Source organism: Aythya ferina, assembly GCF_964211825.1.
Source record: "Aythya ferina genome assembly, chromosome: 3".
In the NCBI taxonomy this organism is placed as follows: Eukaryota; Metazoa; Chordata; class Aves; order Anseriformes; family Anatidae; genus Aythya; species Aythya ferina.
Window position 1 is genome coordinate 99,971,419 of NC_140298.1, and position 23,807 is coordinate 99,995,225.

Genomic DNA, 23,807 nt, shown 5'->3' on the forward strand with positions numbered 1-23,807 from the left:
CACTTGCTCATAGAATGTGAGTCTGTTCATGCACTTCAGATAGCAAACAAGCGAACTCATTGAATCAAAACTATTAAAGAACTGGATCAGGAAATCAGAAAGTTTTTTGTTTGTTTGTTTGTTTTTCCTATTCGATGGAATCATAGAATGGTTTGGGTTGGAAGGGACCTTAAGGACCACCTAATTCCAACCCCTATGCCATGGGAAGCCTCCCACTAGAAACCTCCCACTAGACCAGGTTGATCAAAGCCCCATCCAACCTGGTCTTGAGCAATTCCTCCTTTAGGTACTGGGAGGCCACTGTAAGGTATCCCAGGAGCCTTCTCTTCTCCAGGCTGAACCACAGCTCCCTCAGCCTGCCTTCAAAGGAGAGGAGAAATTGTGTATTTCTACAGATTTTGATTCCGGTTAAATATACGCATTTCCAATCTCAGTCAGATATGGGTATCTGTAAGAACAGATACACAGTGGCACTTTGATACTGTGTTTCTTACATACCGTATATATCAGTAATGATATGATTAAGTTTCCATCTAAGAATTATGTTTTGTTTTCTGGTTATTTGGCCATTTCTGTCTACTGTGATTATTTTTTTTTATTCTTGAGGTTTCTTTTTTTCTTTTTACAAGTAATACATAATAGTAGTTGAGCAATAAAACATATTGTTTCTTGTAAAATTATGAGTTCCATGGCTTTGAACTCTGTTCAGTTATAGCACATTAATGACAGTTGAGACAGACCTGAAGTTCCAGAGAGAAGTCACTGTGGTGCACTGTTATTCTTGGAGTTATTGAAGGATAGCAGTGTTACTTTCTGAGGGATGGGTCTTTAGGCTTCAGTTAAGAGTTAGCCTTAAGCAAATTTATTTAAACTTCCATTGCTTCAGGGAACAGCTGACTTAGCTTAGAATATATTTTCCAATCCACAGTTTGTAGCATTATTTTTCATATCCCAGACATTTGTGTAAGCATTGTTTTGAAGTGAAACACAGACTGAAATGTGTGATTAAGTAGATAAATCAATATACAAAATCATCAAAATAGTAACAACTTCTTGTTATTCTCTATAATTCCTAGTAATTATAGCATACGGGAGCAGTATTATGTTTTAAAATGAATAGTGAAGCTTTGTGGTTCAAAACATCTACTGAATTTGTTGATGGAAGTAAGAGAAAAGTATCAATTGAATAAACTAAGAGAATTGGTGGTTTAATTTAAATCTGTGAAAATTTCTGTATGTTGCATTGCCTTGATAGGTAGGTAATAGACATGAGAAATTTTTAAAGTGGTAGTAAATATGACTTAGTTTCTCTCAGAACAGTATGTTTTATTTTTGGAGTTGGTGACCAGTGATCAGTCTATGGAAGGAATGATGGCATCTTGCCCTTATTAAGTTAGAAACACAGCTCTGCAAGGGAGAAGCAAGAGCTTGATGAGGCCAAACCACATAATTGGGAGTCCAATTAGATCACAGAGCTTGGGGAACAGTGGTCCAGAACAAACATGCAGGGAATCATACAACAGTAGAATTTTCTTCTCTAGGCCAAATAGCTCTCTCAGCCTTTCTTCATAGGAGAGGTGCTCCAGCCCTATGATTATCTTTGTGGCCCTCCTCTGGACCTGCTCTAAAAGGTCTATGCTTTTCTTATGCTCTGGGCACCAGAGTTCAGTGCAGCACTCCAGGTGGGGTCTCAGGAGAGGACTGCAGAGGGGGAATAATACCTCCTTTGACCTGCTAGCTACATTTTTTTGGATGCAGCTCAGGATACGATTTGCTTTCTGAGCTGCAAGCTTGCACTGCTGGCTCATACTCAGCTTTTCAGCCACCAGTACCCCCAAGTCCTTCTCTGCAGGGCTGCTCTCAGTCCACTCATTGTGTAGACTGTATTCAAGCGTGGTATAGCCCCAGCCCAGGTGCAGGACCTTGCAATTGGCCTTGTTGAACTTCATGAGGGCCTACTCAAACCTGTCCAGGTCCCTCTGGATGTCATCCCTTCCCTCCACTGTTCTGACTGCACCACTCAGCTTGATATCACCCTCAAACTTGCTGAGGGTGCATTTGATCCCACTGTCTATGTCATTAATAAAGATATTAAACAGTCCCAGGCCCAGTACAAACCCTGAGGGACACCACTTGTCACTGATCTCCACCTGAACATTAAGCTGTTGACTGCCACTGTCCGGATGCAGCCATCCAGCCAATTCCTTATCCACTGAATAGTACATCCATCAAATCTTTGTCTGTCCAGTTTGGAGACAAGGATGCTGTGTGGTGTCCAGCATGCTTTGGGACAAATATAAAATGCTTTACACAAGTCCAGGTAGATGATGGGTAGAAATGGGTAAAAGAAAGTGAAAGTGAAAGCAGAAGTGAGAAAAAGGAAGAAGGAAGAAAAAGAGAAAAGAAGAAAAGGAAATAAAAAAGCAAGAGGAAGAGGAAAAAAAGAAAATAAAACAGGAGAAAGAAAAGTAATAATAATAATAAACTAAAGAAAAAAAGAAAAGAAAAAGAAAGTGGAAAGACCTACTATTAAGTTCCATGTAAAGGACTTGCATTTCCTTTTAAGCTCAGTTCTTTTTTGCTGGTGGCCAGAATCTTCCTTCCTCCAGGGCTCCACTTCCCTGCTCTTCTTGCTCCCTTTGCTCTCTCCCCCCCCGCCCCTTCCCCCAATTCAATCTACACTTAAATTACACTTTACTTATTTCCTGTAACATCTGCAAACGTGATGTATTACTTCTGAAGAGCCAAATTTGGTAGGTAGCTATGCAAATTATGTCCTACTGTTAAAAGATTGCTATTAGTTTATCTGCAGACCATTACAAATATGTGTAATGTGTATTTATTATATATAATAAAAAGGCTATTTTATAGATATTTCTTATTTAATCTATATTCAAATAATTATATATATACAAATACACATACATATTCATATATATATACACAAATATTTTAGTCCAGATTCCACTATGATCTTATTTTTAAATACTTCTGAAATTCTTCAGTAACTGGATGTTTTCTTTTAAATTTAGTCTGATTTAAAGATTCAGAATGTTTACATTACCTTTAAGTGAGATGAAGCTCAATAGTTTAAATTTAATTCAATAAATTAAATTGATATAATATTTGTTTCATTGATTTAGACAAGCTACTTAGCACAAAATGCTCAGAAATTCATAAAGCTATGTCAACTAATATTAAAATTGCCTAGAAAGTAATATTAGGGTATTTATACAGATCTATTATCACATAATATTTGGATGCACCAGCAAGATTAGAAATTAATATTCCAAAATGTAGTTCTGTTTTGGAAAACATCCTTGATTAATTCAATGGGAGCTAAAAATATAGTACTTACCTTACAGACTTTCACTATCATTCTGTCACATATAGCTGAGCTACATACATATATATACTTATACAGATTTTGCTTGTTTTGTTCAAAAGCTGTGATAGAATTATAATAGTCTGTCGAACCATATGACTCATATTGAACCATATGCGAAAACATAGTACAAACAGAATTATGTACACACATTTATATACTTTTCATATATGTGTAAATCTTTCTGTATATGTATATATGAACTGTCACATGAAAAATACTTGTGTTAAAAATTGAAGAAACTGTTGGTATAGCCTTATATATGTTTAAATTAGACTGCAGTTACTTACCACTCTCCAGCTGATGAATTTGTCTTCCTAAACTGCATTAATATCCACATTAGGAGCTGCAAAGAGTTTATGTTCTCTTTCTAGCCCTGTCACACCAATTAATGACTTTGCACCAGGTACACTAATCTGCATTGCTATGGAGCCTTCAGAACTAGACTGAATGTTTTTATGTTTGATCAAAGCATGTATAAGAGAAAATCAAATTTTTGCCACACTGATAGAATCATGGAATTTCTGAGTCATTGACCAACAAAGCTTAATTGGAAATATTTCCTACGTGTCCAAGTATAAAGTTAACAGATAATGAATTCTCTATTACCATTCAAAAAGTTAGTATAAGGGAAACAGGAGGTCAGAGTTTGTCAACTGCAAGTTCATGTCACAAAATGTTCCTGTATCTTGTAATATCATTCTACTTATCATTATGTGGTACCTATAACACTGTTTACCTTACACTCAGTATAGAACCATCAGTATTTTGTAAAATCCAATAGATAATTTCAAAAATCACAAATTTATAACGTAGTCACAATACTGTGCTGAAATATCTATTGGGAAGAAACATAAACCAAATAAAATAGATACAGAGAACTCACTCTATTATTTATAACAGTTTTTAAAGAAAAGCTCCAAATGTTGACCTTTTTAGTTCTTTATATTTGGAATAACGAGGAAGAGTTTCAACCTAATGGACAGAAAAATTTTGAAGTAGACTTTCAAAAAAAAGCACAAGAACTGTGTTTCCTCTTTATTGATTCAAAGAATGTTTACACATTATGGTATTTATCAAGGAGGAAGAAAATACCATTCTGTGATTCTATGAGACTGCATGATCAACGTACTGCCTAGTGTACTTTTAGAAGGTCTTAATCAAATATTACAAAGATAAATCCAATCGAAGTTAGTGTATGGAACAAAACATTAGCTTAAAAACCATTGCAGAGAATTAAATTTGATTTTTATTTCAAATGATATGAAGAGCCCTCATGATATTAATGTTTTCATTTAAAATTACCAAACCTATGCCTTAGGAAATATGGTATCGTATCACACTTTCCTGGAGCCACTTTATATTGTTAATGCCTGAAGAGATGGGATTATCGAGCCGCATATACTAAGAACAAAAATAAGATTCAATTTCAGTGCTCACAAGAAGCCATTAATGGTGCAGAAAGTCACTAAATAATGTATTTCTCTGTGGTACTGAAGCTTTTGCACAAGTCCAGTAAGTCCAGCAAGACAAATCTAGCACCTTTAAAGTTACATGAGCTGTTGCACTATTGCCTTTCTGTAGCAGTAGAAGGAGAATTTAAAAAGTGACTGGATTGTTTTTTTATGGTTGATCAAGTAGACTGGCTGCATCTAAATTTGTGTGTGTATACACGTACTTGTGTGTTCATATGTACAAAAGAAAAAGGGCATCAAAGGAAATGCTTACTTTTCATGCTGGCTCTAATTTGTGGAATTTGCATAACTCAGTTAAGTGCATTTATCAACTCAAGTTTTATTATGCTTCTCTTTTTCACATCTATTTCTCAAGAATATAACAGAGAGAATGTAAAAAAGTATAAACAGGAGCTCCTAGATCTCACTTACCTAATTACACTCAAGAGTCTGTGGAGCAAAATATGACTGATATTTTAGCGAAACCAAATTATATTTGTTGCCTCATTTTTACTGTTAATGCCCACTTTAGGTAAATCTTATATGCCTAATTCAGGAAGGAAAGTCAATGGCACAATTCATAGATGATATGCATTCTTTTTAAGTTCTGGTGCCTTGTGCTTACCATTGCTTACTCTAAACTTTCAAACGTACATGATCATTAATATTCGAATTGCTCAGAGATTTAGATGGGGTTTTGGTTGTTTGAATTGGGTTCTGTCTTAATATAGATCAAAACTGTATCAGCAATTAAAATTGAAAAGGAGCATCTCTTTGAAGAATGAGTTCATCCATATGGCCCCTTAGCTAAGATACAATTCCAAAGTGGTTGTCAATATTTTCCCTAGAAATCTGCAGAGATCTTAGAATAAAAAGTATTCATCACCTATGAGTGTTTATCTCTGAATAAAGAGCCTAGTTAATAAACTTATACTTTAAACATATGAAGTTCAGTGAAATCAATCAAATCTCTCATCTATAGATGAAAACACAAGACTAAACACTTAATACAGGCTTAAAGTCTGAAGCAAAAGTCATAAAGTAAAAGGAAGTGACTCTCATGATGATTGTCTGATCTTGAAGTACATTTCAGAAATAAAACACCTGAAATATTCATGAAGTACAAGTCCTAGACTTGAAAATTACCTCGGTGGAAGATCATGAAGGCAAATGACCAAAAAGTTGTAGTCAAGGGACTTATAAAAAAGATGGGAAGCAACTCTTTGCTCAGTTGAATACTGTCAGGATGAGTGGGAAAGGTTTTAAACTAAAAGAGCTGAGATTTAGATTAGATGTTAAGAGGAAATTTTTCACTCAGAGGGTGGTGAGGCACATGGCTGACCAGAGAAGCTGTGGGTGCCCCATCCCTGGAGGTGTTGATGGCCAGGTTGGATGGGGTCCTGATCCAGTGGGTGGCATCACTGCCTATGGCAGGGGGGTTGGAACTAAATGACCTTTGTGTTCCCTTCCAACCCAGGCCATTCTATGATTCTAAGAGAGTTAGACCATAAAATATAAGAGTAAACAAAACAAAATGAAACTGTGAAATCTAGAGAAAACAAAATTTAGGGTTGTTTTTGTTGTTGTTTAACCTTAATTCTCCAGTGACTTGGAACTCTCTCAGTCATTCTATTTTCATGTTGGTATCTTATAATATAAACTAAAATTATTTTTACATAAATCAATCACAGATATCTTGCGTAACTATCTACCTCAAATTTAATTTTTCCTTATACTTCTCTATATTATCTCTTTTCAGAAATTTTTGTATGTGCCTGAAAAGATTTGTAGCTTTCATAGCCATTGAGCAAATCACAAAATGAATAATACAACTGTCTATAATATTGCTAATAAATCGATACTCTCCATTTTAAAAAATCTGTCCACGTGACATTATATGGTGTATGATGTTAAAGGCTGAGAATATTGATTTTATTGCAGATCCCTATTGCAATGTCCTGAATTTACTCCTCCCTTCTTTCTCATCTGGAAACAGCCTTACAATATTGTAATTCCAGAAAGCCATTAGTAGCCTGCAAAATACTCGTATATGCCCAAACAGATAGATACACATCAGAAAAGGTATAAAGTAAGTAATCCCTACTGTGATTAATTTGTTGGTTGTAATCCTGCACCTTGTGATGTTAAGTCAATGTGGCAGTGTGCTGAGGTCTGAAGCTATACAAGCACCTGCTTCCTTCAAGCACATTAGATCAGTAAATACGTTTATAGGAGTTACTGTTTGCTGTTGTTACATTTCTGCTCGATGCATTCAAGTTCTGGTTGTGCTCACCTGAAAAGCCACAGAACTTGGTATCTGTTTCTGACAAAGGGACTGTGGTTGCAAACCTTACGTGCAGGCCACTTACCAACCAAATGCAATACCTATTTCCTGGGTGTCAAGGGTATGAAACAAGGGAATAACTCTGACCGCAAAAGGAACAAAGTTCCATCAAAGATGTTATTCAAAGCTCTCATTTTTTTAAAGTTCCTTATGTAGTAGTGTGTTATGCCTTCAGTTAAATTCTAATGTTTTAATACATGTATGTCTGTATGCATACATGTGTATATGCATAATGAGTGTGTATGTGTGTTCTCTTCTGGTTAGCAGATATTTACAGATAATGAAGATAGTCACAAAAACTATATTTGAAACAAAAAAAATGTGTCTAATGTAACACCTGAATCAACCCAAATATAAATCAGATATGAAATATGTGTTGTTATTAATTTATATTTATATAATGTGTCTATATATGTGTGCATACACACAATTAATATGTTATATTTACAAAACACAAATTTCCCTACTACTCTATGGCAATTTTATAAAATGTGTTTGTTTGTAGAAGTTACCTTCAGCTTATATAAAAACAAGTTACTCACCAGGTTATTTCTTCAGGTTGTTCCATTGGTCCTGCCTACTCTTACCCTTTTTTGGTGTGGCTTGATACTCTCCATTCCCAGTCAGCAGTATTCATGCTGTTTCTTACAGATCAACAGAGATGCTGATTTCATTGTAACTAATATGCTTTCCATGACTCGTGGCTCTATGGTTTAAAGTAGCTGTTATTTGTACACTGACAGGTACACCTACTGCGAAATGCTGGCGATGAAGTTACCATCACTGTTCAGTACCTCAGGGAAGCTCCATCATTTTTAAAGCTCCCATTAGGTAAGAGGAAATTAACTGATAGGAGTAATTTGTTTTCCCCTTTGAAGTATTCTCATAATAATATGACATTGACAGAAATAAGAATTCAATCCTTGAGCGTTTTACAGCAAGAAATGAAAAATTAGTTATGTACTCTTCTGATAAACTTATAAGAATCTAATGCATACTGCATGATTGTGTCTGTATAGTTTATTCAAAATAAAAGTGTAAAATCCACTAAATTGCAGTACAGTCATGGGTGATAGCTGGAAGTTTTTCTAAAGAAGCTTTGACTGAATGCAATAAAATAGTGTTTACAAACGTTTGAGTCATGCATTCATTCTGAAAGGTATGTTGTTCTTTTCAGAAAAATCAAAAGCAGAACATTTACAGAGCAAATGGATAACATTAATTGTGTATAGTTTATAAACTACTTTGATATTTTAATCATTTTTGTCAAAGAACAAAATTATGGTGTGACAACTGAGTAGTTTACCGATTGTTTATGGACAATACAGATGAGGGAAATTTTTGGTTCTTGTGGTTAGCAAATACTCTCCCTCATTTTTCTCTGACCTCGGTGTTCATGGGGCTGTTTCTCACACTTTTTCCTCACTCCTCTCTCTGTTGTGTAGGATTTTTCCCTTACTTAAACACACTTTTTCAGAGGTGCCACCAGCTTTGCCTAGTGGTGGGTCTGTTTTGGCTGGAGCTGGCTCTGTCCATCACAGGGCGGCCCCTGGCTTTTTCTCACAGAGGCCACACCTGGAGCCCCGCTGCCTTTCCACCTATACTCAGTACACATCCCGTGTGAGACAACTGCCACCTTCACATGGTAGTGCATGCAGGTCCAGGAACAAGAATTAGTGAAAAATATAACAACCTAAGTATCATTTCTACTATACAACTACATGCATCCCAACTCACATTGCAGGCAAGATTAAAGTGCATATATACATAAATCTGAAGTATCTGAGGCTTTCCTGGCATCCCAGAAGGTTCACGCACATGGTCCCCTACATCCAAGGATTCAGTCAGACCAGCTGCTACCCTAGCAGTTTTAGTATTATGGTGTGTTCGCTTCAAATGCAACTGTACTGTCTCTTCCCATTAACCAGTGTTATTACTATTTCTTATAAGCACATAATCAGGAGCAGCATCTGCCTCCCTTGCTTCCTTTTCATAGCTCTTCCTTCCCTGCACTGTCTCCCACTGTGGGTACTAAAGACATAAGATGTCACAACAGTTGTGCCTGCAGTTCTCACCACATTTGCTGGTTTCTTCACTCTTTCAGAGATTGTGAACAACTAGTATAGGTTTTGACATACTCCAGGAGCACCTGACTTAGCTTCTTCAGGGTGTACAGCTGTGTGCCTTTGAGGGCACACCCCTGTAGAGTCTGGACACTGTGATTCAGAGTCCTCTGCAGAATGAGAGTGGACCAGCTAAGGAGTGGTGGGCTGAGGGTAGTCCACCAGTCAGGTATCATCTTCTTGGAGCTGCATTGCATGATCAGTAACTGTCTACTCATTGCATTGTCTGCCCCCCATGGGATGATTCCACATCCCATGACCTGTGATCTGCTCTGAGGTGTCTTCCAGCTAGAAAGAAAACAAATACATGTTTCTGGAAACCAAAATAAGAAATTTCGTTTTTTGGAGCTGTGTCAGGAGGTTAAAATTGGATATGAGTGTTATTTCTTAGCCTGCTACAGAACATTACAGCTACAGCCTGTTGGTACCATCATTGAGGATTCTCTAAGACTAAGTCCATTACCCATCCCAGAGCTGAGCAAGACATAAGGTGTTTACCCTTTTAGATAAGATACACTCCTGCTGGAAAGAGTCTTCAGGGCATTTTGTGGTAAATCAGGCTCTCTTAAGAATTTTTTGATTTTGGTGGTTATACCAAATTATCAGAATATCCGAAGGCTACAAAGCCTCTGTTTCTATTGACTTTAATTTGGCGGTTGTTCTGGAATAGTCTTTTTGTCTATTGGAGGCTGTCTATGACAAATTTAGCAAGTCAGATAAATGAGCTTGTTTATTTTTTTATACAGGACATCTCTAGTATCATTCAGCAATGTTAATCATAAGAAAAATTGTAGTGTTTTAGAGGATAAAGTCTTTCTGACTGCCTTACGTTGATATGCTCATTTTGAGGTTTTTGCTTGTTGTTTAGAGGTTCAGTGTAATTCACTGACTGAAATACATTAAAAAGATAAAACTGATGATGAACTTTAAAATAGACTTTTCCAGGTCTACTAAGTTTAAGACTTTTAAGGTGTAATATATATATATATATATATATATATATATATATTTATATATACATACACATGTATATATATCCAGGCTTTATTAAACTAAGTAGCAGAACACCTGACTTTTTAAATTGAAAAATCTCAGTGATTCTGTCAAAAAGAATTAAAAGGTTTTATAAACAACTCCTACCTTTTCCACTGCAAATATTTTATTGCTTTAGGTTTAGTGTCAGATAACTTGGTGATTTTCCTGAGTTACTGCTAGATCTGCAAAATCCCCTCTGGTCTTTAAGAAGTTTCTTTCACTCACCTCTGAGTTCTGGCTTTTTCTTGCCACCCTCAGGAGTATCTCAGTCTCTTTTGTGGACTGAAAAATCCTATATACTGGATATCTCTCTCTTTCTCTGGCCCTTTCACACATCACAGGGGAGGTTTTTTCCTCTGAGCATAGTCATCTGTTGCTCAGGTAAAAATCTTTCTTTCCCATACTCACAGAATCCTTTATGAACTAGCATTCTTAAGATAACAAAAATGACACAGCTAAGAAAAAAATAATAAAAATAAACAGATAAGACCTGTCATAGTACAAGTTTTCATTTCTCATAGCTTGACTGCCTAACTACAATTTGGGTGGAATAAGAAGAAAGCTAGGTGATAATAATGGTTGCTGAAAGTCTCACAATATACCATGTACCTAGCTTCTGGTATCAGTCCCCACTAGTCATGGAGAGGGGAATTGTCTATACCTGATGCTTTATTTTAAAAAAGCGCTTTGTTTAGATGATTATGAACTAATGTTCCAGAAATTGAACTGGTACCCAGCACTTGATTTGGAGTCTCATCTATTTGGGCAAGAGCTATAGTAGCAAATAATATAAGATTGCTTTTTGTTAGTGTAATTTTTTGGATCGTGTATTTGCTGTGTATGTATATCCTATGTTTTGTTCAGCCCACCTGATTGCTTTGGGACTGCCATGCCAGGAGGCAGGCAGAGCTCTTTGGAGAGATGAGAGGACTGCACCTTCCATGAAAGCAGTTGAATATAAACAGAAGCTTCCAAAATACAGAACGAGGCCATGAAGGAATAGTCCATGAGTGCATGAGGCCGAATAAGCAGGGAGCAGACTAAACAGCTTGTGAACTTCCCTGCAATCAAGTGGTGAAGATGACAGACTGAGGGAGGCTGAATAGTTTGTTGTGACTCAGAAAACCAAAGAAAGCTACTAAACTGAAAAGCAAGTCTGGAGTTATATGTTGGGAGGAGGAAAGACGCTTAGATGTACAGCTTAGGGATATGGTTTAGTGGAGGGCTGTTAGCGTTAGGTTGGAGGTTGGACTCGATGACCTTGAGGTCTCTTCCAACCTAGAAAATTCTGTGATTCTGTGTGATTCTGAGGAAAATATGTTACTTCACCTTTTATTCTAAGCTTTCCCATGCAGCAGATGTGAGTTTTACATACTTAAAAACACTAATATAATATTTTGTATTATAGTAAATCCTTCATTCAGAGTTTTGGAAATAATTATATTTGTCTATTTTGATATGCTGAAACTGCAGAAGATGTGGGATTGGTCCACATTAAGAATCTGATCAACTCATGGACCTGTCATACGTGTCTGTTATGGGAGATAATGAAGTTCCAACAGACTCTTCCACAAGGAATTTAATGTGAAGTTTTTTATTTAAACATTTTTTTTATAAAAAATTAGATATCATTTTCTGTTACAATAATTCCCTGTGGTCACCTACAACTCTGAACATCGATTTTTGTGGTGCACTGTAGGTTTATAGTAGGTACAAAATGTACCTGGCTACTAAGTTGGCACATGGGTTAGACCTGTATCAGCGAAGCATAGCAGTGCCTCCTGCTGACATCGTCTGAAACTATACAGAAAAGACTATGAATGAAAACATGCTGAAACTTCAGAATGCAGACAGAGTATAATTTTGAGATCTCAATACTGGACTGACAGAGAGTTGTTATGGAGAAAACGAGCCTTTGTTGAATTAACTTCCATTTTGCTAAATCTTTCAGATATGTGGAATAGATACATACAAAAATATATGACTTGGAATGACATTTTGACTCTTGTGATGTTAGATTTGACAGACCTATTAATGTGAAATGATTTAAAGGCAATTTCAGGTGACTTCTTCAGACAGAAAAATGAGGTTTCAGTAATGATGAATATAATGCTGTGAAACTGATTTTATATGTTTTATTGGTAAGGCCAAGTGTATTCTGACAGTAATTGGGTATTATTGGTGCTATATGTTATAATTTTATATTTAAACAAAAATTACACAATGATGCGGCTTTGTATTGTTTCTGTTATATTAAACGAGTTATTACATACAAATGCATTAAGCTTTCCTAGAGTTCCATTAACTGCTAAAGTAGGATCATGAATAGCTGTTTAAAGGAACAGATATCTCAAAGAATATAGCTGTGTTATATTAGAATGTTAACACAGTATCAACATTGCAAGATGACTATTTGCTTTTAATTTCTTAGTTTGAGAAGGTGCATCATTCTTGAAAGTAATTGCCACTTTATGAAAAATATATATCCATTAGTAAAATGTAAGTATGTGTACTGTTAATACTTGCTTGAGAGTTTCTTATTAGCTTTGTGTATAGATACACTCTCCATAATTATACTCAAAGATGAGACTTTCAACACTGAGTAGGAAATTTATTCATTAAATTAATGGGATTTGTGTAACTGAATTTGTTACTTGATTTTGAATGTCTCACTCTCAGTGAAAAAAAAAAAAAAGGCTTAATCCTGCAAACAATTAAGCATCTAAGGTCCCATGAGCACAGCTTTTACAGAATGACAGCCTCCATAAAATGACATCCAGCTACTTTTTTCTTCTTAGACATATATTATATGATTGACACATTTTATTGTCTATCCTCCTAAAATGCAGTTTTGGTTTGGTGATATGTATTAGAAATTCTTAACATGTTTTACAGCTGGAATAGATATATACATATATTTTTAATATAAGCAATTGTCTTTCATGATCTGATTTCCAGGTTCCCCTGGACCATCTAGTGATCACAGCAGTGGAGCTTCATCACCTCTCTTTGACAGTGGCTTACATTTAAATGGAAACTCAATTAACACTGTAAGTAAATTAATACTAAAAGCATAAGTTATATAAGTTTTTGCTCCATTTTGAGCTTCAGAATGCTAATGTAACACCATAAGACTAGCCTAATTTTTTTTTTAGTGTTTGGTTGGTTAAGCATTTTTTGTTTTGATTTTGTTTTTATTTTTTTTATTATTTTTTTTTTATTTGTTTTGTTGGATTTTTTTTAAGTGCCTATGCTGTAAAATTCTATATACTTGTGAAGTAGCCAACATGGTTGCTATTCTCAGTTGCTATGAGGCAACACTGATAAGCTTCTCAGAATGATCACAACAAGGTTGGATCATTGTGTGGAGATGAACTCATGTCAATTTTTAACATATTTTGTTGAATTATAGCATTGTGCTATTAAATTTAGTAAAGATGCTGAAATGCAAATGGAATTCAAACGAGAATGTTAAGGTTGAATTATTGAAGCAAACTTTGATGAAAAGGAAAAAAGGAGGAAAAAAATAAAATGAGAAAGCAGACTTAAAACAAGTCTATTTCTTCAATCCAGAGGATGGTTCTTTCTTACTTTTTTTCAGCAGCAAACATCTATGACTGAATTAAGTGCAGCATTGTGGGAAAAAATACATTATTTTCTCTGGGAAAGATAGAAATTGTCAAAACCAAGGAAGATAAGATGTTTTAGTAGGTGACAATGTTGCTGTCTTCTTAAAATGAAGATTGAAGATGTAAATAATAGCTGTATAAGAACAGCGGTTCATGCTGAAAACTTGATTAGCTCAACTAATTGCAGCTGTATTCTTTTCAGTTGGATATTACATTGTAAAGAACGAATGCCCTGTGAATGGAGTACAGGCTTCTGCTGACCTCTGTTGCTTTTTTTTTTCCAGTCATGTGTCTGCTGCTTCTGTCAAGTTTTGAACATTTGACCACTACCTCTCTAAATTAATCCTTAAAGCTATTTTTCATCAGATAAATATATATATATGGTAATATAAATGGTAATATAAATAGGCAAATATTTATACGATAAGTAATAAAGCATTCAGTTCTGTTTTAATATCTGTACTTTAGTGCTTGGGGTCCAAACTGAGTATAGATACTGAAGATATCATGTTTATTTGCTTGCAATTATCCAGATAATTTTTGCCTTTGGTTACCTTGCACTGTTGTCTTAGCAAAAAAACAAACAAACAAAGACATCTGCCATAAGGGTCCATTATTCTGCAATGCCTGTCTACCGGCTGCTATGCAGCCAAACAAGTCCTTTCTTCAAAGTGCTTGCATTATATGAAGAGGGCTATGGTCAGGTGATTTCCTCTGATTGCATTAGCATGCTTTAGCAAATTAATGCCTACTAACTGCTAAAATGTGTGCCATAATAACTTTCAGTCATCATTACGACTATACAATGGGGATTGCACGCTTGGAATTCTACACATTACAAAAGTTAAGTGGCTGGAGTTTTATGGACTTGTAACACAAAGTAATTCAGAGTTAGTTTCCAAGGTAGCACACAAAAGACTGTATGTAAGCTTCTGTAAAAACAGAACGGGGAATATCGAGGTACTAACTTGTTTATATACAGCAGTTTTCTGTCTTTTTCTGAAGCTGGACAAAAAGTCATGAGAGGAACTCACACCAGACACAATGACCTAGAAGTGAAGCTAAGCAAAACAATTTACATTGTAGCCAGTAAAAGTGTCACAATCTCACTTCATAGGAAATAAAACCAAAAATTGCCAGATTCTTATAATGTACAAAAGCAAGGTTCTATGTATTCTATGCTGATACGGCTGGCTTTTGAGGTAGTCCATCTTTTGGACGGACATCTATCCAGCTAAGATATAGATAAGCTGTGATTAGATCTTCAGAACTGCATGTTTTTCAGGTACCAAGTAGTGGATGCTTCTAATTTGAATTAGGTATTTTCATTTTTTCAGTAAAGCAAGAGCTGGACTGACATTCCCACTGACTGTATTGCCCAGTAGGAGTATTTAAACCCCATCTTGGTAAGGGAGATCTGACTCACTCTGAATGATCTGTTACATCATGTTGTATGTACCTTCTTAACCACAGTCAGATCCTTGCTATATTAATGACAATGCACATGTATTTATGGATGCTACTTCAAAAATCATACATATTAAAGGAAAGGACAGGAAGTAGAGAATGATTATTATGGTAGTTTTACCAGACTGTCATTCAGCATGTCTGTTCTGAAAACCAGTAATACAGAGACACCAGAGCTAATGCTATCTCAGGCAGTAACATTTGCATGACACCAGAATATATTGTGGTGTTACTAGTTTGTATCATATAGGAAGTAGTTTAGCCGTATTAACATCAAGCTGTCTCTGCCTAATATGATTACACCATTTTCAGTTCTCATGCTAGCTTGCCTCTGTTAGATATATCTTTATTATATCTTCTGTGAAGCATCTGTTATATGTGATTTGATATCATCTTCAGGATTTATAGAAATATTTCCTATATATTTGAGTAGTTTGCAGTAGAGTGCTTCAGAGGGCTTGCCCTGAACGTAGAGAAATGAGATGAAGTGCTCTCTTCACACCTAGTTGGTTTGTGCTTGAGCAGTGTGACAAACGCTGTAGAGACTGGTAGTATCAGATACATTCATCTGTATCTGATACATGGTTTATTAATCATACTCTGAAATTTCAGGGAACATAGGTTTAGAAGAGCTACTCTCTAGGCCAGTGATTATAGTACATGTAGATGAAGGATTCTAACTACAAAACAATGGAGAAAATACTGTAGGGATATTCTCCTAGCTGGATTTCCAAGTCAGCCCTCTGGACAAATAGACAAAGAAGACATCTGAAATAAAACCAATTGCTAAGACACTATTAAATAGTATGAAAGTTGCCATTCAAAGAGAAACCGTAGTAATTTTTCACTTCTTTGAATATCCAACTTCCCTGAATTGTCTAAAAGTGATATTCTGATAAATGGACTAAGACTAGAATAGATCATGTAATTTAAGAATTCTAATTTAATTTTGATAGTGTATGCTAAGTTTAGTTGGTTAAATGAAATGAAACAAGCATTTAGAATTTTCTAACTTGCTTACATGTTTATTTGTTGTTTTTTTTGTTTGTTTGTTTTTGTTTGTTTGTTTTTTTTGTTTTTTTGTTTTTTGTTTTTTGTTTTTTGTTTTTTTTTCCTTTACTGTCTTTGTTTCATCTGTTCAATTAAAAAGTTTTGATTTAAGAAAGATGCCTACTTTAGCACCACATACAGTTTATAAAAAGGAAAAATACAGATGCCCAACATCTGGTGGGACCTGTAGGTCCTATGTCTTTAACATATATGGTAGTCCTGATTTCAGAGTGAGAGAATGATACAGCTCAGTCCCAAACCAGTAGTCCCAAACCAAACCTCCCCAAAAAGGGAAGAGAGTGCATGCAAGGTGTTGGAGACCCTTGTACTGAGGGTAAAAGCTATGCTGATGGATACTTCAATGCAGTAAGTAACCAGACCATTGAGCTGAAATGAAATGGCTGCACCACATCTAAAAGCTTCAATAATTTTATTTTTTCTGTAGTGCCTTCCAATTCAGTATAAACATGCTATTTATCATTCTTAATTTGTATTTTATTCTTCATTTTTGTCATTCTGTAGCTCACTTTAAAGAAGTTTCAAGATTTCAGATCAATATCTTTTATGTTATAGTGATTCAGTGTGTGATACCAGTAGACTCTGCCAACTCCTGATCTGAAAATCCATGATTTTCTCACTGTGTATGAAAGAATTATAACTTTAAATTGACTTGTGATTCATAGCGTATCATTTGGTAATGTATTTGCATAAGAGATAATAAATCTACTAAATACAAAAAGTAGCTTAGAGAGACAGTGCTGGTTACCTTTATGAAAATAATCATCACCACGTCTTCCTTTTCCTGAACAGAAAAGAAAATACTTAAAACAGACATAGCTAGCTACACTTGAACTGAATACCTTGAACTGCTTCTGTGGTGAGATCCTATATGAAAAGAGATAAAACGCACTGCAAATAAGCACACTCCTTTTTCTCCACTATAAAATATGAAACAATTTCCTTTCTACATACAGAGAAAAATAATCCAAATTTTCTGTTTCTGATAACACCTCTCAGAAGTCATATCAGTAGAAAATAAAGCTATTTGATAATAACTTCCTACTCTACTACTCTAGATCTGCTTTTGATAAAAATGCTTTTGATATTGAGTAAGGAAATTGTTTATCTGAGATTTAGAGGTTAAAAAGTGCTATTTTTCTCTAATTGTGAGTTGATTAGGACTTTTGCTATGATATTAATCAAATGAATAAAAGGTGTTTTTAAAAGTCTCATCTTTTATTGATCCCTATTGTCATTGTTAATCTTGTTAATCCTTTCCATGGGTTTATTTCTTCTTCTATTTAATATGTGATTCATCAGGATAGCCATTTCTTCTGCACAGAAATTAAACACTTGTTTAATTTCCCAATCTTAATTTAAGTCATATTTTGTTCGTCACATTGTGTTTTTGTTTTTTAAGGTTTTTGTTTTGTTTATTAAACTTAGAGACTTAAAAATGGTGGTGAAAGAACTTACGGCATTGAATTAAAAGGAATTCTTACTAGATACTAAATAAATGAACACTGAGCAATATGTCAGCTTCGTGACATCTAATACTAGTTTCAAAAGTACTCACTTAAGCACTGAAAGTTAAGCTGATATTCACACACAGCCCAAGAAGAAGTTTTACAGTTTTTTAAGTGGGGATTATCCACAGTAAAAGAAATCAAAGACCAAGAAAGGTCAAATAGAAGGTTCTGGCTTTTTTGTTTATCTTTGAGAAAAAACGTGCAGCACAATCACAATATAAATAATGTGTCAAGTAAAGAAACAAACAAACAAACAAAAAACTGTTTTTGTAACGTATCTGTTTTCATTTTTTGATTCTACCTGTTTTCCCATATACAGTCTCTTGTGAATGCATTTCTCCTATTTCTTATGAACTTGTTCATTGTAGTTTTCAGCAGCAGTGAAAAGAAAATGGCTTAGGAGATAAAGCCTAAGTTGTTTATTTTTATCAGTGCTGGTAGAAATGCGGTGATTACACAGTTTCTTTTTAATTACACTTGTAATTAGAGTATTTGGAGTACCTTGCTTATTTGATTGTAGGGAGCAGTTATCTGACCAGTCACCAGGAATCCATTTTGCGGAGAGTTGTATTGCTCTGTAGATTGCACTGAGTGCATTGAGTACCATTCATTTGCACATACAGACAAAGAAGTTTGTGGGAATGTTGTTTATTATTAATGACCAATGCTCTTATGTTTGGCTTATGATGTTCAGGAATGCAGAATGAGAGCTGGGGATGAATTAAATTTGCATTTGATTTTTGTACAAATGCATCTCTCTTTTCCCTCATTATCTGTTCTCCTGCTTATGACTACAAAGGCACAAAGTGGACTGCTTCAGGACAGAGCTAGATTATAAAGAGAAGGTATACATGTAAAACTCCATTGCATGACTAAACAAAATTATGATCCTTTATCAACTTTTGGCAACAGAAAGAGCAGCAATCTTTCAGGTATGTTAGCAGGGAGTAGCAGAAGTCCTAGGTTAGAAAGAAAAAATATGTGGGAGCATCCATGAGATTGAAGACTGCATGTGTTAGAAGATGAAATGTTAGAAATGAAAGCAAGCATTACTAGTATTACTATAAAAGATCCTTTTACTGTTGCCATAGTTAATGTTAGATTAGTGTTTCAAATACTAGGCCCAGGTAATGAGCAGCAGGGAAACAGAGGTGAATAGTGATGACCCATATCTAGATGTGATGTTAGCATAGATGAACTCCAGTGGTTCAGATATACATAAAAGGTTTATAATAATAAACAACAGTGAAATCAAGGCAACAGGTCCTCCCTCAAAGTTGCATCCATTGTCATTCCACAAGTTTCTGCAACAAATTGACACTGAGTTGCCAGTCAGTGATAGGAGCAGGAGACAAACCTCAAATTTGTCCCAAGGAATTTGCAGTGTGTGAAGGCCAAAAAATTTCTCTAACCTTGAGCTAATTCTTCTCAGCAAGGACAGAACACCCCATCTGGGGATATGAAAGGCTGCCAAAAGCGGTCTGTAACACTGAAGTTTCAGTACAGTTGCATTTATGAAGTGACTATAATAATTTCAACACTGTGTTCTGTTCTGTATTTTTCCTTATATACTTTTAACATAGTGTTTTGTTTCCTGACTTCTGTTATAATTTGAGAAGAGTCACAATTACTTTCTGCTTTTGTGCTGAGATTTATTAAAAACCACTTTATCCCCTTTTCCAACCCCCCTCATCCTCCAAAGAAAGAATATGCCTGGGAAAGGTGTTGCAGGCAAGGTTGTTGAGGTTACTCAGGAACCAATTACATTTAGCCTAAGGTAAACAAATTAAGAAAAAGGTGCAGTAGTCCATACATTTTCTTTAAAAATATCTTAGTCAGGCTTGTACCTTATTGGTTCGTTTAAAAAAGAAAAAAAAAAAAAAGGTACAGCACCTAGCAGCACAGCTGTAATGAAATATTCATTATTTTTTTCCATTGTAAATCACTTCTAGAAAAAATTATATAATTGAAAGATTTTTAATTTGTTCCTCACCGACAGAATAGCAATCTCATTGACTTAAATGCGTATCTACTGCAGTGAATAGGGCAGCAGAGAACCCTAACACGTATACAGACTCCATGTAACCACATATAGGTGCTCAGTGTCTGCAAAACTATCCATTAATTCAAATGCACTACATGTCTTCAAGAGCAGGCATTAAATTTCAGAAGCCTACACGTGATGCAGCACTGGAATTAAATCATTTTTTCTGTAATAGAAATGGAGGGGCAGTATCCTTGTTTCACATGCTGTTTCACCTTCTTCCCATTTAATTAAACAATGTGTGTCGATTAAAATAGTGTAGAATAGAGCTGTATAATTAAAAGTTGCTTCTTTCATCGAATTTTAAAGACATCAAATTACTTGTCCAAATTGTTACTTCATCTGGAAGAGCTTGTTTCCCATATAAAAGCCTTTATTAAATGATTTGGTGATGCATACTTTACCACATAATTACTGTCTTCTTAAAGCTGTCACAGAACTGCGCACCTGCCTCTAAGCATTCCATTAAAAATAAATAAACACAGACCCTCTTCTGAACTGATGCTACATCAAAGAAATGCACAGGTATTTTGATATCATCATTACATCCCTCTGAGTTCTGAGACAAGCTGAACACTCTAATTGACTCCTCTTTACAATAGATACCTCAATAAAGTGTTTCTTTAGCTGGGCACTGCAAGAATTTCAGTCATGTCTCTACTGAACACTTGTAATTGTGTTGTTCCATGATTAATATCAGCTAACATAAGACCCTTTTACTGCTAAATAGAGCGGTCTTGTTTTCTTCCCCAGTTAGTCAGCAGCCTCTGTTTCCTGTCTCTCCCTAGAATAAGTGTTAGCAAATGCTCAGCTATACATCGATCAGATTAGTTCATTGATCCCCTGAAAACTAATCCTACATATACATTTATTTATTCATTTGTATATTGCATATATATATGCAATATACATACAGATATCAGTCGCTGACCTGACTGAAACGTGTAGAGAGAGCACCACCAACACACTGTGAGCTGAGGGGTTTCCAGTGCTGCTGCAGGAAAATATATAATTCTAATTCCCTTCCTCCAAAATAACAGTAAGACAAATATGCCTACTTTGAAAAGCATATCATATTGAGGGCTTTCTTTTGAGTGTGCTGCAATATCTTCAGTAATAGAGTTTTGACAAGATGCTCTCCAGCTTGTAAAAAAAAAAAAAAAAAAAAAAAGCGATTAAGTTAGTATTAACTACACTGAGTTGTTTTGGTTTTCTACCAAAGTCCATAAAAATGTATTAGCCATTTTTTTCAGTTACAGCTTAAAGAAATTAAGCTATGCTATACCATGTTTTAGCACTTCAATGTCAGAGTTGTTTTTCCTAGGAAAATGTTTCAATATATGAAGATAAAATGTTGTATTAATATTGCTAGCATTTTCATACACATATCTTCAGAGAAATATCTGATACTCTTTTCAGAAACTCTCAGCAACGCTCAATAAAGAGGAAATAGCAACAACAACAGCTCAAAAGATAAATAATAGCATCTGAAATTGAACCAGTGTTCATCACAAGTAGTAATCTAAAATAAGTCATGTCTGTTACATACACATGCGCTTGGTAGAAGTACCAGTTCATGGAACAGCCTCAAGAGTTTAATGATAGACTTTGAAAGAATAAATCTTCTAAAGCAAAAAGTGGATGAATTGTCAGTAAAAGTCTTACAGGATGAAATACAAGATCGCAGAATTTAAGCTAAAAATTTTCCTAATGCATATCACAATTGCTTATTTATTTTCTTTTATATTCTTTTATATTTTAGATTTTGCCAAAACTGTCATGAATTAGATTTATTAATTAATTTAAATTAAATTAACTGAAAGTTAATTTTCCAGTGAACATCTTGCCAGTCTTCTGAAACCCTCAAGCATAATTTAGCAAAAAAGTGCAAAAATTAAGGGGTTTTCATAGAAAATGAAAGTCATATAGAACACAAGCCTTTTGTGGAATCCTTTGTGCTAGCTGCACTTACAGTTGAAATTTCAGATATTGATAAGGAGTCCTGTCTTCTCTTTATTTCTTAAGGCCGCTGGCAGCAGCAAGGTAGCATGGTAATAAAGAAAGTCCTTGCAAGGGAACAAATCATTGATGCCAATTAGTTTAGTCCTTTAAGAAAAAACACTATCAATTATTATTACCTCTGCTTAATTGTGATATGAGAGCGTGTTTGATAGATACATTTCTGTTCCAGGTGTAGTCCTTCATCCACTATGAAGACTTTGCAAGACTTGCCTTTCTGCGAACCAGGCAGTGTTTATACTATGAATTGACAAGTATATTTTAAAACAAGATTAAGCTTGCTGAGCAACATGACTGTAAGTATTTCTGAGTCCAGAACTGATTTAACCCAGCTTCAGCCTGCCTAAAGCCCGTGTTTAAAGAAGCAGCAGCATGTCATTCATCCTAAAATATCACTGTGGCTGCTTTCAAGGTGCAGGCCTAACAGAAACGACAAATTAAATTACTAGTGTGGATTCAGAAATGCTTCCTTTTGAGGACATGACATTTTTCTTGCAGAGGTTTTAGAATCAATGACAGTTTAAAATTAAAATTAAAAAGGTAAAATAATTGAGTTGCCCAAGTTCAGCAAATAATATGTCACAAAAAGATAAAAAGTTGACAATCACAGTGAACTATGATCTATTTATGTCTTTCCTATATTCTTAGTGGAAGCTTAATTATAGAGACATGTCTGATTAGGTCTCCCACTTAACGGAGGCCTTTTCATTCTACTTATGGTATGACTTCATGGTTGTCCCATAATGAGTAGTTACAGAATATGTTTTTAAAAGCAACAAAGCACTAGCCCACGTTGTCCTTCATAGGTCAGTGATTGCTAATGGGATATAGGATCATTCCCTCCTCCAGGTCAACAGCACACAGCTGTCCCAGGTGGATAGTGATTATGTGTCATTACAAACTGATCCTCATTCAGTGTTCTGTCAAAAATGAGATTTTTGTACTCAATCCATTTCTTAATGGACAGGTGTTGCAAGCAAATTGGCATTAATTGGCAACATTGTTGGTGATCTCAGCAGAAAGCCAAAGGTGTGAGATGAACCAGAGGATAAAAGCTGCAATTGAAGAGATTATCTCTAAACAGTCATTTTTTTTTTTTAGTCCTTTGGAGGAATGGTGTGCAGAGCATGAGCAGCAGCTGTTTAGTAGACAGAAGGCTTGAAGTTCAAGCCAGCTCTGTACACTGGGTCAGACCAAAGGATCATCTAGCCAAAAAGCTCGTCCCCAACAGATGCCCTCAAGACAATCCAAGAATAGAGGAAATATGTAGAATTATTTATGGGGTATGTTCTCTGCACCTCCAGTGATGTTTTGGATAGGTGCTTCCTGAACTAGAGTTTCTTATATACAGAAATGCATTCTTTTATTGTTTTTATCCTTCTGTATTTTAGGATCTTACTATATTTTTAGGGAAAGTGTGCCATTATATCCTAGTCCCTTTCTCTGTGTTCTTATATACACTTGTCATACAATCATGTCAGTTACTTCTTTTCCAGTCTAATTAGTCTTTGTTTACTTAATCGTTATTTGCTTGAAAGTAATTCCATACATCTGCTTTTTCTGCAACAGCAAGATGTTATTTTGAGTATTTATCATCTGTTCATAACCCATTACAGTCCAGGAAAATTTAATATATTCTTACCTCATATGCATTAACATACATTTATCTATAATATTTTTAGCTGTCCTTTTAGCAGTCATTCAGTATCATGAGGTGCTTCTGCTGCA

General features: G+C 35.2%; 1 protein-coding gene across 7 annotated transcripts in view; it reads left to right on the top strand.

Moving 5' to 3' along the window:
* Positions 1-23,807, top strand: part of SNTG2 (syntrophin gamma 2) — a 291,451-nt gene that overhangs the window by 177,056 nt on the left and 90,588 nt on the right. For all 7 annotated transcript variants that reach the window (XM_084512370.1, XM_084512371.1, XM_084512376.1 and 4 more), the window contains 2 exons: positions 7,927-8,014; positions 13,300-13,391. In XM_084512370.1, coding sequence (XP_084368496.1) covers positions 7,927-8,014; positions 13,300-13,391 — 180 coding nt within the window. The remainder of the gene's footprint in view (positions 1-7,926; positions 8,015-13,299; positions 13,392-23,807) is intronic.